Source organism: Dermochelys coriacea, chromosome 6 (assembly GCF_009764565.3).
Source record: "Dermochelys coriacea isolate rDerCor1 chromosome 6, rDerCor1.pri.v4, whole genome shotgun sequence".
In the NCBI taxonomy this organism is placed as follows: Eukaryota; Metazoa; Chordata; order Testudines; family Dermochelyidae; genus Dermochelys; species Dermochelys coriacea.
In genome coordinates, this window is record NC_050073.1 from 6,584,033 (window position 1) to 6,597,431 (window position 13,399).

The 13,399-nt window shown below is 63.6% G+C and overlaps 1 protein-coding gene across 2 annotated transcripts in view; it reads left to right on the forward strand.

Annotated features, from left to right (window-relative positions):
- The first annotated feature begins 831 nt into the window (after positions 1 to 831).
- The window catches only part of PITPNM1 (phosphatidylinositol transfer protein membrane associated 1), a 31,829-nt gene continuing 19,261 nt past the window's right edge, over positions 832 to 13,399 (forward strand). The window contains exons 1-14 of one of the 2 annotated variants that reach the window (XM_038407135.2): positions 832 to 1,047; positions 3,662 to 3,754; positions 3,940 to 4,154; positions 4,634 to 4,755; positions 5,353 to 5,577; positions 6,172 to 6,483; positions 7,321 to 7,416; positions 7,691 to 7,798; positions 8,624 to 8,685; positions 9,150 to 9,394; positions 11,295 to 11,484; positions 11,822 to 11,932; positions 12,377 to 12,537; positions 12,947 to 13,134. In XM_038407135.2, coding sequence (XP_038263063.1) covers positions 3,677 to 3,754; positions 3,940 to 4,154; positions 4,634 to 4,755; positions 5,353 to 5,577; positions 6,172 to 6,483; positions 7,321 to 7,416; positions 7,691 to 7,798; positions 8,624 to 8,685; positions 9,150 to 9,394; positions 11,295 to 11,484; positions 11,822 to 11,932; positions 12,377 to 12,537; positions 12,947 to 13,134 — 2,113 coding nt within the window. In that variant the 5' untranslated portion in view covers positions 832 to 1,047; positions 3,662 to 3,676. The remainder of the gene's footprint in view (positions 1,048 to 3,661; positions 3,755 to 3,939; positions 4,155 to 4,633; positions 4,756 to 5,352; positions 5,578 to 6,171; positions 6,484 to 7,320; positions 7,417 to 7,690; positions 7,799 to 8,623; positions 8,686 to 9,149; positions 9,395 to 11,294; positions 11,485 to 11,821; positions 11,933 to 12,376; positions 12,538 to 12,946; positions 13,135 to 13,399) is intronic. The other variant, XM_038407136.2, reaches the window with a different exon arrangement.

Here is a 13,399-nt window from a genome sequence, read left to right on the forward strand (position 1 = left end):
GAGGGCTAGAGCCACCAGGTTCCTGTGCACAGGGGGGAGCTTTGGTTCTGCAGCTGGGCCTGACTCCTGGCACGGGGTGCCAAATTACCCATCACCCTTCCCCGCAAGCAGCTGGCATGTGGCACTGAGACAGGAAATGAGCTGGGCTGTGTGCCACAACACGCCTAACAGCAGCTAGTGGTGGGAGTCAGGCTTGAGGGGCAATAGCCCAGAGCTATGGTGGGGGAGCCAAGGGTTGGGATCGCAGGGGCTGCAGGTCAGGACTGAGGGGTACCAGCAGAACTGGGGGAGGCGGGGGGGCAGAGCTGAGACTGTGGGGCCAGTCCCTGGCTGCAGGGTGAAGGATGGCAGCTGACCCTTTAAGTGAGTCACACTGGTTTCCCCCTCTCTCCCCGCAGGGGGGCCCCCCCAGCCGTTTATTCCCTTTTGGGGCTTGATGTCATTGGCCTCTGATGTCACAGCTGTTGCCATGGCAACTAGCTGTGATGTCACAGACAGAGAGGATGGCGTGTTGATTTCTTAAAGGGCCCCACGTGTCGGCTGCTTGGCATGCGAGGAGGGGGAGTCCCCCTGCCCCCCGGTTCTGGGCCCCCGGGCGCTGACCCTGTCTCCCCCTCCCAGGGCGAATCGGAGTCCAGCCCAAGCCGGCAGCCAGGGAAGCAGCGACCGTTCCACCACCAGCAACTTAGCCTGGACCAGCTCCCCCCGCTCCCCTCCCCTTCCTTCCGCCCCTCGCTTCCCGCCCTGCCTTGCCCTCCCCTGCCCCCTACGGTCTCCTCCTTCCCCCCCTCGGTCCCCGCCCCGCACGGCTCGCTCCGCCCCTCGCTCCCCCCCCGCACGGAGCCGGCCGCCGGAGGGAGGGGAGGGGGGGGGCGGCGGTGACGCGGGCGGGCAGCGAGCGGAGCCGAGCCGAGCGCCGCGGCCGGGCAGCGGCCGCCGAGCCCCGCGAGATGCTCCACGGCACGGCGCGGAGGGGGCCGCGCTGCAGCAACCGCGGGCCGGCGAGGGCCCGGCTGGTGCAGTGAGAGCCGCCCGCGCCGCCAGCAGGTGGGACGGGACCGCCAGGGGGCGGCTGCGAGCCGGGCGGGGGCGGAGCGCGGCGCCGTGGCCTCTAGGGGGCGCCGACTGCGACATGATCGGAAGGGGGAGGCACCTTTCCCCTCTAGGGGGCAGCGCCGGCAACCTCACGGGGGGGATGGGGATGGGGATGGGGATGGGGCAGGGACCTTTCCCCACTAGCGGGTACTGGCTGCAAACTCAGGGGGGAGATGGGGAAGGGACCTTTCCCCTCTAGGGGGCATCGGCTGCAACCTGACCAGGGGCAGAGATGGGACAAGGATCTTTCCTCTCTAGGGGGTGCTGGCTGTGACTGCACCCCAGGGAATGGGGCATGGACCTTTCCCCTCTAGGGGGCGCCAGCTGCAACCTGACTGGGGGGGCAGGGACCTTTCCCCTCTAGGGGGCGCCAGCTGCAACCTGACTGGGGGGGCAGGGACCTTTCCCCTCTAGGGTGCACTGGCTGCAACCTGATCTGGGGGCGGGGGGGATGGAGAAGGGACCTTTCCCCTCTAGGGGGCACTGGCTGCAACCTGATCTGGGGGCGGGGGGGGATGGAGAAGGGACCTTTCCCCTCTAGGGGGCACTGGCTGCAACCTGATCTGGGGGCGGGGGGGATGGAGAAGGGACCTTTCCCCTCTAGGGGGCACTGGCTGCAACCTGATCTGGGGACGGGGGGGGGGATGGAGAAGGGACCTTTCCCCTCTAGGGGGCACTGCCTGCAACCTGATCTGGGAGCGGGGGGGGGGGGGATGGAGAAGGGACCTTTCCCCTCTAGGGGGCACTGGCTGCAACCTGATCTGGGGGCGGGGGGGATGGAGAAGGGACCTTTCCCCTCTATGGGGCACTGGCTGGGACCTGACCCGGTGGGGGTGGAGGGATGGGGCCAGGGATCTTTCCCCTGTAGGGGCTGCTGGCTCTGATCCAGCCCCAGGACAAGGGCCTGGTTGGCTCAGAGGGTAGCAAATGGGACACCGGGCCTTCCCCTCTAGGGGAGCTGGCTGGGAATTGTCCCCCAAGGCTGGGTGTCCCATTGCTGGGCTCTAGTCAGTAGCTGCCTGTGGTGAAACTTGGGAGGGTGGTTCAGGCTGGGTGGGGGGTGTTGGTATCCCAGACCCAAGCGTTTGCTGTTGGGGGAAGAAGGATTGGTGGCCCGGGTGGAGTGGAGGGGAGGTTTGGTGCCCAAGCCCAGGTGGGGGGAATGTGGAGCGGGAGGTTTAATGCCCCAGGCGGAGGGGGAGTGAGCATGTGGGGGAGGGGGAGGTTTGGTGCCCCAGGCCCAGGTGGGGGGAATGTGGGGTGAGAGGCTTGGTGCCATCCGCCCAGGCAGAGGTGGGCTGTATGGAGAGGAGGTTTGGTGCCCCGGGGTCATGCAGGGGCTGAGTGGGGGAAGTTTGGTGGCCTAGACAGTGGCTGTGGGGGCGGGGGAAGTTTGGTGCCCCGGGGCAGGGGTTATGGGAGGGGAGATTTAATGGCCCAGGCAAGAGTTGGCGTGGGAGGGAAGGTTTTCTGTCCTGGGCCCAGATGGGAGTTGTGGGGAGGGGTGAGGTTTGGTGCCCCAGGCCCAGGTGGGAGTTGGGGCAGGGAGGTTTGGTGCCTCAAGCAGGGGCTGTGGGGGAAGGTTTGGGGACCCAGACCCAGGTGAGGGTTGTGGGGAGGTTGGTGCCCCAGGCAGGAGTTTGCGGGGGGAGGGAAAGGTTTGGGAACCCAGACCCAGGTGAGGGTTGTGTGTGTGTGTGTGTGTGTGTGTGTGTGAGAGAGAGAGGTTTGATGCCCCAGGCAGGGATTTTTGGGGGGTGGGGCTGGTTCCCCAGGCAGGGGTTGGGGGAGGGGTTTGGTGTCCTGGGCCCAGGCAGGGGCTGTGCAGGGAGGTTTGATACCCCAACTCCAAGTGGGGGGAATGTGCGGAGGGAAGTTTGGTGTCCTAGGCCCAGGCAGGAGTTGTGGGGGGGAAGGTTTGGTGCCCCTGGCCCAGGTGGGGGGAATGTGGGGTGGGAGGTTTGGTGCCCCTGGCCCAGGTGGGGGGAATGTGGGGTGGGAGGTTTGGTGCCCCTGCGCCCAGGTGGAGATGGGCTATGTGGGGACGAGGTTTGGTGCTCCGGGCTCTTGCAGGGGCTGGGTGGGGAGGTTTGGTGGCCCAGGCCATGGGGCTGCAGTGCCCACACTGCTGTGTTCCCTTGGCTCCAGGAGCAGCCCCCCGACCAGCCCTGGGATGCAAGTAGCATCCAGCTAGTTTGGGGGTTGGAGCTGGGCAGGGGCCCAACCTTGCCTGGGTTGGGACCCAGGAATCCAGACCTGTCCCTTGATGATGCGGGGCTGGGCAGGGTGGATACGAGAGGACCTGACAGCGTGGGGGGGAGGGGAGATGGCCCCCTAGCCTCTTGCCCCTCCCCACCCCCATTCCCTGCGCATCGCTATGGAAACGCATCAGGCAGGATGGATTTTTAAGCAGGTCACATGGGGATTTGCTTCTGGGTCCCCATCCCCCATGCTGTGGGCCAAGCAGCCAGAAGGGAGGGAGGAGGGTCGGGGCAGGGATGGCCCCCTGGGGCAGGAATCTGGGGGGGGGGGCAGTGGGGATCTAACTCCTTGCCCCTGTCCACAGGCTCTGCCAGTCACCATGCTCATCAAGGAGTATCACATCCTGCTGCCCATGAGCCTAGAGGAGTACCAGGTGGCCCAGCTCTATATGATCCAGGTGAGGGGAGGGGTCTGTGTGTGGGTGCAGGGCGGGGTCTGTGTGCGGGTGCGGGGCGAGGTCTGTCTGGGTGGAGAGCCGGGACTGGATCTGTCTGTCTGGGAGGGTCGGCACCGGGGGGCAGTTGGGGTGGGACTGGCTCCAGGGCCCAGGTTGGAGCCAATGGGTCAGTGTCTCCCCTCCAGAAGAAGAGCCGGGAGGAATCCAGCGGGGAGGGCAGCGGGGTCGAGATCCTGGCCAACCAGCCCTACAGCGACGGCCCGGGAGGCAGCGGCCAGTACACCCACAAGATCTACCACGTGGGCTCCCACATCCCCAGCTGGTTCCGTGCCCTGCTGCCCAAGGCTGCCCTGCAGGTGGAGGAGGAGTCGTGGAACGCCTATCCCTACACGCGCACCAGGTGCAGCATGGCGTGGGGTGGGGGAACGACAACAGGATGTGTGAGGCCAGCTGAGCGGCATGCAGGGTGGAGGGCAGGCAGCTGAGGAACATTGATAGCAGTGTTCAGGGGGCTGCCTCCTTGCCCTGTCCCCTTGCCCCTGCTGTGTGTGTTGGTCAGGAGCACACATCTTGGAGCCGCCCCAAAGTCCCTTGCAGGGCCAGGAGACCGGCACAGGGTAGGGGACAGCCTGCATCGCTGTGGGGCCCCACCTCATGCTGCACTGATGGCCCCAGGGGGTTGGATGTGGGGTAGGGCAAGACCAGGGGAGAAGCTGGGGGTGGGGCTGGTGCAGGCCCCAGGGGGTGAGGTGTGGGGAAAGAGAGGCAGGTGGGTGGGGGTGGGGCAAGGGCTGGAGCAGGGTGGGGCTGGTCAGAGCTGGGGCAGGGCAGAAGCTGCCCATTTTCACCCCCCGTTCCCCCATCTCTCCCGTCTCCCAGATACACCTGCCCCTTCGTGGAGAAGTTCTCCATCGAGATTGAGACCTATTACCGGCCCGACTCTGGCAAACAGACCAATGTCTTCAACCTCACGGCAGCCGAGAAGAGGCAGCGGATTCTGGGTAAGTACTGCTTGCAGGGACAGCTCCCACGGGGCCCTCCAGCCCCTTACTGGGTGGGCCAATCTGTGCCTTCACGCTCAGGACACCTGGCACCGGCACAGCCCCGGTGCTGCTCCACCAAGCTGGTGAGCAGCAGAGCCAGCCCCCAGGGGAGGAAGCCCGTGAACAGGGCACAGACCTGCCTCACAAGTGCCTTAGTTGTATGGGAGCTCAGTGCTGAGGCAAGTCCGGTGCGTGGGGGCTGGAGCCTGGAGAGCTCCCATTCCCTACTTCTGAGTCTGGGGTTTGCTGGAGTGGGGAGAAGGTGTCGTCTTGAGCCTTGCCACTCGAGTGTGCTATGTCCCAGAGTTCTGTGGGGCAGGGAGGGCAGAGTGCTGGGAGGGCAGGCGTTCTCCCCACTCCTCCACCCACTAATCTCCCTCCCTTCTGTGCACCCCCCACACACTGCTCCAACCCCCCGTTCCATTGCTCTGCAACAAAAACAGTGGGGAATGGGGCAGGTATTTTCCCTGTCCCTGGGGGGCTGCAGCAGGTGAGACCCCTGGCACTGGGGCAAGCAGGTACTGTGTGTGGGTCCTGACTCCCTTCTACCCCCAGACACCATTGACATTGTGCGGGACCCCATCTCACCCAACGAGTACAAGGTGGAGGAGGACCCCAAGCTGTATCGCTCAGCGAAGACAGGCCGGGGGCCGTTGGGTGACGACTGGCTGGAGGGGGCCATGGCTGCCGGGCCCCTCATGTGCGCCTACAAGCTGTGCAAGGTGGAGTTCCGCTACTGGGGCATGCAGTCTAAGATCGAGCAGTTCATCCACGACGTAGGTGAGCGCTTGCCCCAGTCCCCTGGCTTCCCTGCCGCTCCACCAGCTCTCTCCCTTAGCTGTGCCCAGGTGCTGGCCCATAGCACTGCACCCCACTGCATTGCCCCTTAGCGCTGCCCTGGTGCTGCCCCCTGGTGCAGTCCCCACCCGCCTTAACCTCCAGGCCAGTGTCATTGCCTCCCATACCCAGCATTGCCCCTTAGCATTGTGCCCCCTCCGCCCTCCTAGCATTGGCCCTCCTACTCCTGATCCCCTGGCTTTGCCACCCAGCCCTACCTGGGAAGACCCCCTGCTGCTGCTCCCAGTGACTCCCCAGCCTCCTGATATAACGCTGTGGGACCCAACCAGGGGAGGGGGACCTGCTCACACAGCCTGCTGGGTCACAATGATGTAGCAGAGCCCTTTTATGGGGACCCCGATTCCTTGATCCCCACCATGAAATCCCCCCATTGAAGCTGCACATTGGGCCTCTCTGGCTCAGGCTGGGGGAGGACTGAGAGGCTCGGTGGTGGAGGGGTGCTCTGGCTCAGACTGGGGGTGTGGCAGGGGAAGGATGCTCTGGTTGGGCCGCACTCCCCTGCCCTTCCCCCCACAGGGCTGCGCAAGGTGATGCTGCGGGCGCACCGCCAGGCCTGGTGCTGGCAGGATGAGTGGACGGAGCTGACCATGGAGGACATTCGGCAGCTGGAGGAAGAGACAGCCCGCATGCTGGCCCAGAAGATGGCCAAGTGCACCGAGGCCGAGGAGGTGGCGGCTGCCCCCAGTGCTGAGGACCGGGCCGAGCTGGGCAGTGTCGATGGGCAGGACCGAGCTGAGGGGCAGGGGCCGCCCGACGCCTCCCCCGATGACACCTTTGCCAAGCAGTGGTCAACATCCTCCCGCTCCTCCTACTCCTCCCAGCATGGAGGTGAGGGGGCCAGGGGGTGGGTTGGTGCTGGGGGCGTTTGGGGAGTGAGCTGGCAGGGGCAGAAGTGATGGGGAGCAGGATGCGGGGGCTGGCAGGAGGTGGAGGTACTGCAAGGAGTGGGGTGGAGGCCTTGGCATGGAGCAGGATGGGAGCACTGGCTGGAGGGTTGCAAGGGATGCTGCAGGGAACAGGGTGGGGCTGCTGGCAGAGGCACTGTGGGCAGTTGGGCAGAGCTGGGGGTGCTGGGGATGTGGGGTGGGGCTGCTGGGGGGCAGGGCACTCGGGGGGGAAAGGGTGGGGTGCTGTCAGGAGGTTGGGGGGATAGGATGCTTGTGGAGGAGCAGTGGGGTCTGCAGAGTTGCTGGGGTGTTCAGGGGGACAGGGTGGTGCTGGCAGAGGTGCTGGAGGAGAGATACTCAGGGGGAAGGGTGGGGCTCCTGGCAGGGGCACAGGGGTTGGGGACACTGGGGGATGGAGCACTGGTGGATAGGGGCACTTGGGGGGAGGGGTGGGGTCTGCAGAGGTGCTGTGGGCCGGGGTGCTCAGAGGGACAGGGTGGTGCTGGCAGAGGTGCTGGAGGACAGATACTCGGGGAAGGGTGGGGTGGGGCGCTGGGGGACAGTGGTACTTAGGGGGATGGGTGGAAGCGCTAGCAGGAGCACTGGGGTACAAAGGTGCTCAGACAGGGGGGTGGGATTCTCGCAGAGGCACTGGGGGACGAGGTGCTCGGGGAGAGGGGTGGGGTGCTGGCAGGGGGGCTGGGGTGGGTTGCTGGTGGGAGAGCTGTGGGGCGGGTTCCCCAGTCTCTGGTATCTGACCCCCATCCCATCCTCTAAGGGGGGGTAACGCCCCAGAGTCTCTCAGAGTGGCGCATGCAGAACATCGCACGGGACTCGGAGAACAGCTCAGAGGAGGAATTCTTCGATGCGCACGGTACGGAGGGTGGAGGGGAGTGGTTCCCTGTTCCTGGTGGTTGGTGTGCCTGGGGGGAGTCCCCCATTTCTCGGAAAGTATCTCTGCTGGAGGAGTCCCCTATTCCTAGTGGCAGGTGTGCAAGTGGAGTCCTGCATTCCTGGGGGTCCTCCATTCCCAGGGGCAGGTGCAAACAGAGTCCCCGATTCCCATGGGTGTCTCTCCTGAGGATCCCTCATTCTTGGGGGGTCTCTTTGGGGAGTGTCTCAGTCTCATGACCCACCCTCCCCCACAGAGGATCTGTCTGACAGTGACGAGGTCTTTGCCAAGGAGATGACCAAGTGGAACTCCAACGACTTGCTGGATACACTGGATCGGCCGGGCGAGCTGGACGAGGGTCTGGGTAAGCATGGGGCAGGGGGAGGGTCGGGGCAGGGTAGACACAAGAATGGCTCTACTGGGTCTGACCAAAGGTCCAGGTAGCTCAGTATCCTGTCCTAGGACAGGGGCCAGTGCCAGGTGCCCCAGAGGGAATGAACAGAACAGGTAACCATCAAGTGATCCATCCCCTGTTGCCCATTCCCAGGTTCTGGCAAACAGAGGCTAGGGACACCATCCTTGCTCATTCTGGCTAATAGCCATTGATGGACCTATCCTCCATGAACTTATCTAGTTCTTTGTTGAACCCTGTTATAGTCTTGGCCTTCACAACATCCCCTGGCAAGGAGTTCCACAGGTTGACTGCGTTGGGTGAAGAAATACTTCTTTTTATTTGTTTTAAACCTGCTGCCTATTAATTTCATTTGGTGACCCCTAGCTAGTTCTTGTGTTAATAGAAGGAGTAAATACACTTCCTAAAGGACAGGGGAGTGGGAGGGTGGGGGATAGGATAGGATAGGGTAGGGGGACAGGATGGCAGGAGGGTGGGGCAGACAGTAGGAGGATAGGGGTGTTGAGGAAGGCAGGGCTTTAGGTGGGCAGGGAGGCAGGAGGGTGGGGGTTGGGATAGTGTAGAGGAACAGGGTGGTGTGAAGGTAGCAGGTGGCATGGGGGGAGGGTGGCAAGAGGGTGGGAAGTGGGGGAGTGAGTCAGAGTACAGCAGGGCGAATGCCAGGGCTGCCGTGGTCCACCTAGCACCCCAGGATAGTGGGGTTAGGATCCAGCAGCTGGGTCTGGCCCGTGGGGCACCTCCCACGCCAGCAGGCTCACCCGAGCTTTGTCTGTGCAGGAGATGGAACCGGCATGGCCAAGCCCAGTGGCAGTGGACTGACCGGGGCCAGCTTTGTCGAGGTGTGTGCCCCCTGCCCTGGACCCAGCCCTACCCCCCACCCCACCCGCGGCCCACCTGGTGCTGACTCCACACCTGCCACCTGTCTTGTCTCACCTGCCCCTGCCCCCCCCATCTGGTCTGGCCCTCTCCTTGCAACCCAGATGCCACTTGCCTTTTCCCCTAGGAATCACCAGCCATGGCCTCCCCTGGCACAGACACCCCCAACCCCAGTGGGGGGCAGAGCTGGCTGCTCACAGTCCAGTGTGCCTAGGGCAGCTGCATGGGGCCACGTGGGGGCTCTCTGACCCCAGCCCAGAGCTCCGTAAGCTGACTAACTTGGTCTTCAGGGGGGTGCTTCCCAAGTGCCCACTGTGGGCATCGTCTTCCCCCTGCACCAAGGGGCACCATTATCTCCCCTCCCTCTCCCACGAGGGCCACGCCTCCCTGTCCCTGCCTGCCTCACTGATGGCATGTGTCTCTGCAGGGTGGCTCTGTGGAGAGCGTGGCACAGGCCTGCCGAATCCACGCGCTGTTCCTGATCCTGCACAGTGGGAACATCCTGGACCAGGGTGCGGGCGAACCAGGCTCCAAGCAAGCTGACGTGCAGACGCTGGCCTCCACCTTCGATGCCGTTGCCCGCGTGCACTTCCCCGAGGCGCTGGGCCACGTGGCGCTGCGCCTGGTGCCCTGCCCACCCATCTGCGCCACCGCCTACGCCCTGGTCTCCAAGTATGTCCTCCCTCCTGCAGGGGGCACTGCCTGCAGTCAGGGCTGGCTCCTGTGCCCCAGTGCGGTGCTAGGGGTGCTCTGCTGCGGGGAGTAGGGTGGGGACTCCATAGGGGGCGCTCTCCCTCAGCCAGTGCTGGCTCTAGCATGGCACTGGGGGGGGGGGGCTGTACTCCTGTATCAGCAGATGAGGTGGCTGCTGGGCATGGTGTTGCCCAATCCTTTGGAAGGGTGAATAATAATTCCATTGATTGCCAGTTGATACTAATGTAACGAGCTGGGGGTACTAAGGGTCTCATCCCAGAACCAGCCTCCGCAGAATGAAAACTGACAATTCAATATCTTGTAGGGAACCTCAGGTGAATGGCAAAGACTCTCCCGCTGTGAGCAAAGCAAAGTCATGGGGATTTGTAGTCATGCAATCCATAGACAGCAAAGCTCCAAACCACATAGCAGGACACAGTACTAGGGGCCCCTTTGGTGCCATTCCGTGCGTGTGCTCATCTACTCGCACCCTTCCTTGGGGACCTGGTGGGGAGAGAGAAAGGACCAGCCATGTTCCTGGCCTGACCAAGGAGTCCGATGGTCCAGAACCCCGACGCCCAAAGGTCAGTGGTAGATAGCTGTAGAGAGCTGAAGGGTCACTTATGGAAAGCTAGCCCCCGCTGCATGGTGGCTTGGCCTATTCTAGAGCCTGGGCAATATCACGAACATTCATTATGATGCCCAGCCTTCTGTGTCCAATCTGTCTTCCTCACCCTTGTAATATTGGGGTGACCGTATCCCGTCGGTTAACACATCAGTGCCTTTTAGCTTATTGTCATATAGGTCACTTATTACTAGGGCCCTACCAAAATCACGGTCTGTTTTGATCAATTTCATGATTGTAGGATTTTAAAAATCGTAAATGTCATGATTTCAGCTATTAAAATCTGAAATTTCACGGTGTTGTAATTGTAGGAGTCCTGACCCAAAAAGGAGTTGTGGGGTGTCACAAGATTAGTGTGTGTATGTGGGGGGGGGGTGGTTGCGGTACTGCTACCCTTACTTCTGCACTGTTGCTGGCAGCGGCACTGCCTTCAGAGCTGGGCAGCTGGAGAGCTGCAGCTGCAGGCCAGGAGCCCAGCTCTGAAGGCAGCAGAGCAGAAGTCAGGGTGGCCTGGTCCGGTATTGCTATCTTTACTTCTGCGCTGCTCCTAGCGGGGCGCCGCCTTCAGAGCTGGGCGCCTTGCCAGCAGCCGCCACTCTCTGGCCACCCAGGTCTGACAGCAGCACAGAAGTAAGGGTGGCAATACCGTGACTCCCCCTAAAATAACCTTGTGACCCCCTGCAACTCCCTTTTGGGTCAGGACCCCCAATTTGAGAAACACTGGTCTCCCCTGTGAAATCTGTATAGTACAGGGTAAAGCACACAAAAACCCGGATTTCACAGTTCACGGCTGTGAATTTGGTAGAGCCCTAGCTATTGTTCAGGTAAGTTGGTGGTTCGACATCTTCCAGCGATTCTGTCCCAAAATACCCCAGCCCGGTATCAGTTCAGCGCTCCTGCGATCACCTGGTACTGTTATGACCCAACTCTCTCTCTCGCAAGCTATTCCCAGCTCCCCAAACCTCAGGTAACGGTCAGGCCATTTTCGCTATGCTGAGGGCCATAGGCCTACTTTACTCATGCTAACTTGTGTCTTACAGGACACAAGCCTGCGGGTTCCTTGTGTTCCTGCTGAGCTAAATCACAGACTCCATGGGCTAGAGCGGGTGGTGGTCCTATGGGCACGGGGCCCTGCCCAGCTGCCTGTGCCATCCTTCAGCTGGCATGGGAGGGGCTGCCTTCCGGCAATGACACAGGAGTATGGGGGTCTCCGGGCAGCAGCCACCTCTCTCACCACTAACCCCTCACCCCCAGCCTCAGCCCCTACAGCCATGATAGAGACAGCCTGTCCAGCAGCCAGGACCACATCCCATTGGCCGCCCTGCCCCTGCTGGCCACGTCCTCCGGGAGCTACCAGCACGCCGTGGCCACCACCATCGCCCGCGCCAACCAGGCCCACAGTGCCTTCCTGCACTCCACTGAGGGCTCCGGCTTCTGTGGCCAGGTTGGGGGGGCAGCGCTGGGGGGAGGTGAAGGGGGGCACAGTTGGGAGGAGGGTGGGGCTGAAGCTGTGGGGATCAGGGTGGGGAGTGGGATGGGGGAGTTGTGAGGATGGGGGTCTCTGGCTGTGGGGCTGGAGAAGGGAGCACTGGCTGTGGGGGGCAGAGTGGGGGGCACTGTGAGGAGTGGGGGTTGGTGGCTGTGGGGGACACTGTGGGACGGCGGTGCTGTTGGGAAGGGGGCAGCGGCTGTGGGGGTGGGGGTGGGGCTGGAGCTGGGCCAAGTGGGCTATGGCTATGGGGCATGGGGTCCCTCCCGGATCTGACGGTCCCTCCCTCCAGCAGGTGGTGCTGATCGGTGACTGTGTGGGGGGCATCCTGGGTTTCGATGCCCTGTGCCAGAGCCGGGCGGGCACTGCGGGGAGCCGGAGCAGCAGCCGTCGGGGCAGCCTGGTGAGTGCCTGGGCCCCTCTTTGCCAAGGGAGCTGGGGTGGGCTCTGGCAGCCCCTCTGTGGGATCCTCCATTTTCACATCACTCTACACTGCCCCATACCTACCCCCCTGAGCGCTGGAGCCTGCTGGGCTGTCCATGGCCCCGACCCTTTACATGGTGAGGAGGGAGCAGCAGCTCAGGGAGCCCTCGTCTGGGATGGGGATGAGCCTCTGAGAGGTGATGGGGTCCAGGGCACCGAGGGCCTCCTGAGGTGCCCACGATAGGTGGGGGGTGGCACTGGCCCCGTGAGGCTGGGGTGCCCACGATGGGGTGGGTGGCACTGGCCCCGTGAGGCTGGGGTGCCCACGATGGGGTGGGTGGCACTGGCCCCATGAGGCTGGGGTGCCTGCGATGGGTACTGTCCCAGCCGGGTGCTGCTTTCTCACTGCTCACCCACTGCCCAGAACATGGAGCCGATCTCCCCGGAGCTGGGAAGCAGGAAGGACCCGCTGGCCGAGGGGGCAGGGGGGACGGGACGGGCCAGCCCTGAGCCTGGGGTGCTCCCGCCCCCCCAGGAGCACAGCGACGTGGACTCTGTGCACCAGCAGCACAACTTCCTGTGCAGGTGAGAGCACCGGGGTGGGGAGAGGGCTGCCCTCGGTGGGTATTGGGGAAAGGGAAGGGGGAGGGATGACCCTTCCACAGGAGGTCACTGGCAGGACTGGAGCAATGGCTCTGGGCCCCATGGCACGGCTCACCCCAGTCGGGGGGCAGGAGATTGACCGTGTGTGACAGCTGCACCCCAACCCCATGGGAGCAGCACCATGTGGACATGCACAGAACCAGCCCCCTGCCCTGGGGCTGGACAGGAGCCGGTGCCCCCGGAGGTGAAAGGCCCCGTGTCCCATTCCCCACTCCCCGAGCCTGCCAGTCCCCCTGCCCTGGGGCTGGATCAGAGCCAGCACCCCCAGGAGAGGAAAGGCCCCGTGTCCTGTCCCGGTGCCTGCTGGAGCCTGCTCTCCTGTCCTCTCCAGCCTGCAGGCCAGCGTCCCCCAGGGGGAGGGGGATCTGCGGCGCAGCAGTTACTCCTCGGGCTCAGCGCTGGATGGGGGCGAGGGCACGGCCGCCCACCTCGACTTCAAGGTGTCCGGCTTCTTCCTGTTCGGCTCACCACTGGGGCTGGTGCTAGCGCTGCGCAAGACTGTCATGCCAGCCTTGGATGGTGAGGGTCCCTCGTGCCAGCCTGCCCCGGCCTCTGCACCCCCACAAAGCTCCCCCAGGGCCGACACCAGGCCTCCTCTCTTCCTCCAGCGCTGACCCCCCCACGCTCCTCTGGCGCAGGCACTTACCCCCTGCACACACACACTTGCACTCCCCCCAGCGCAGGCACTGCCCCCGGCACAGATTTCCAGGGCTTTGATGCCCTGGCTGTTACCCAGCGTGAGGGTAACAAAACCCACAGCCATGCCTGTGTCGCCGTATCCTTA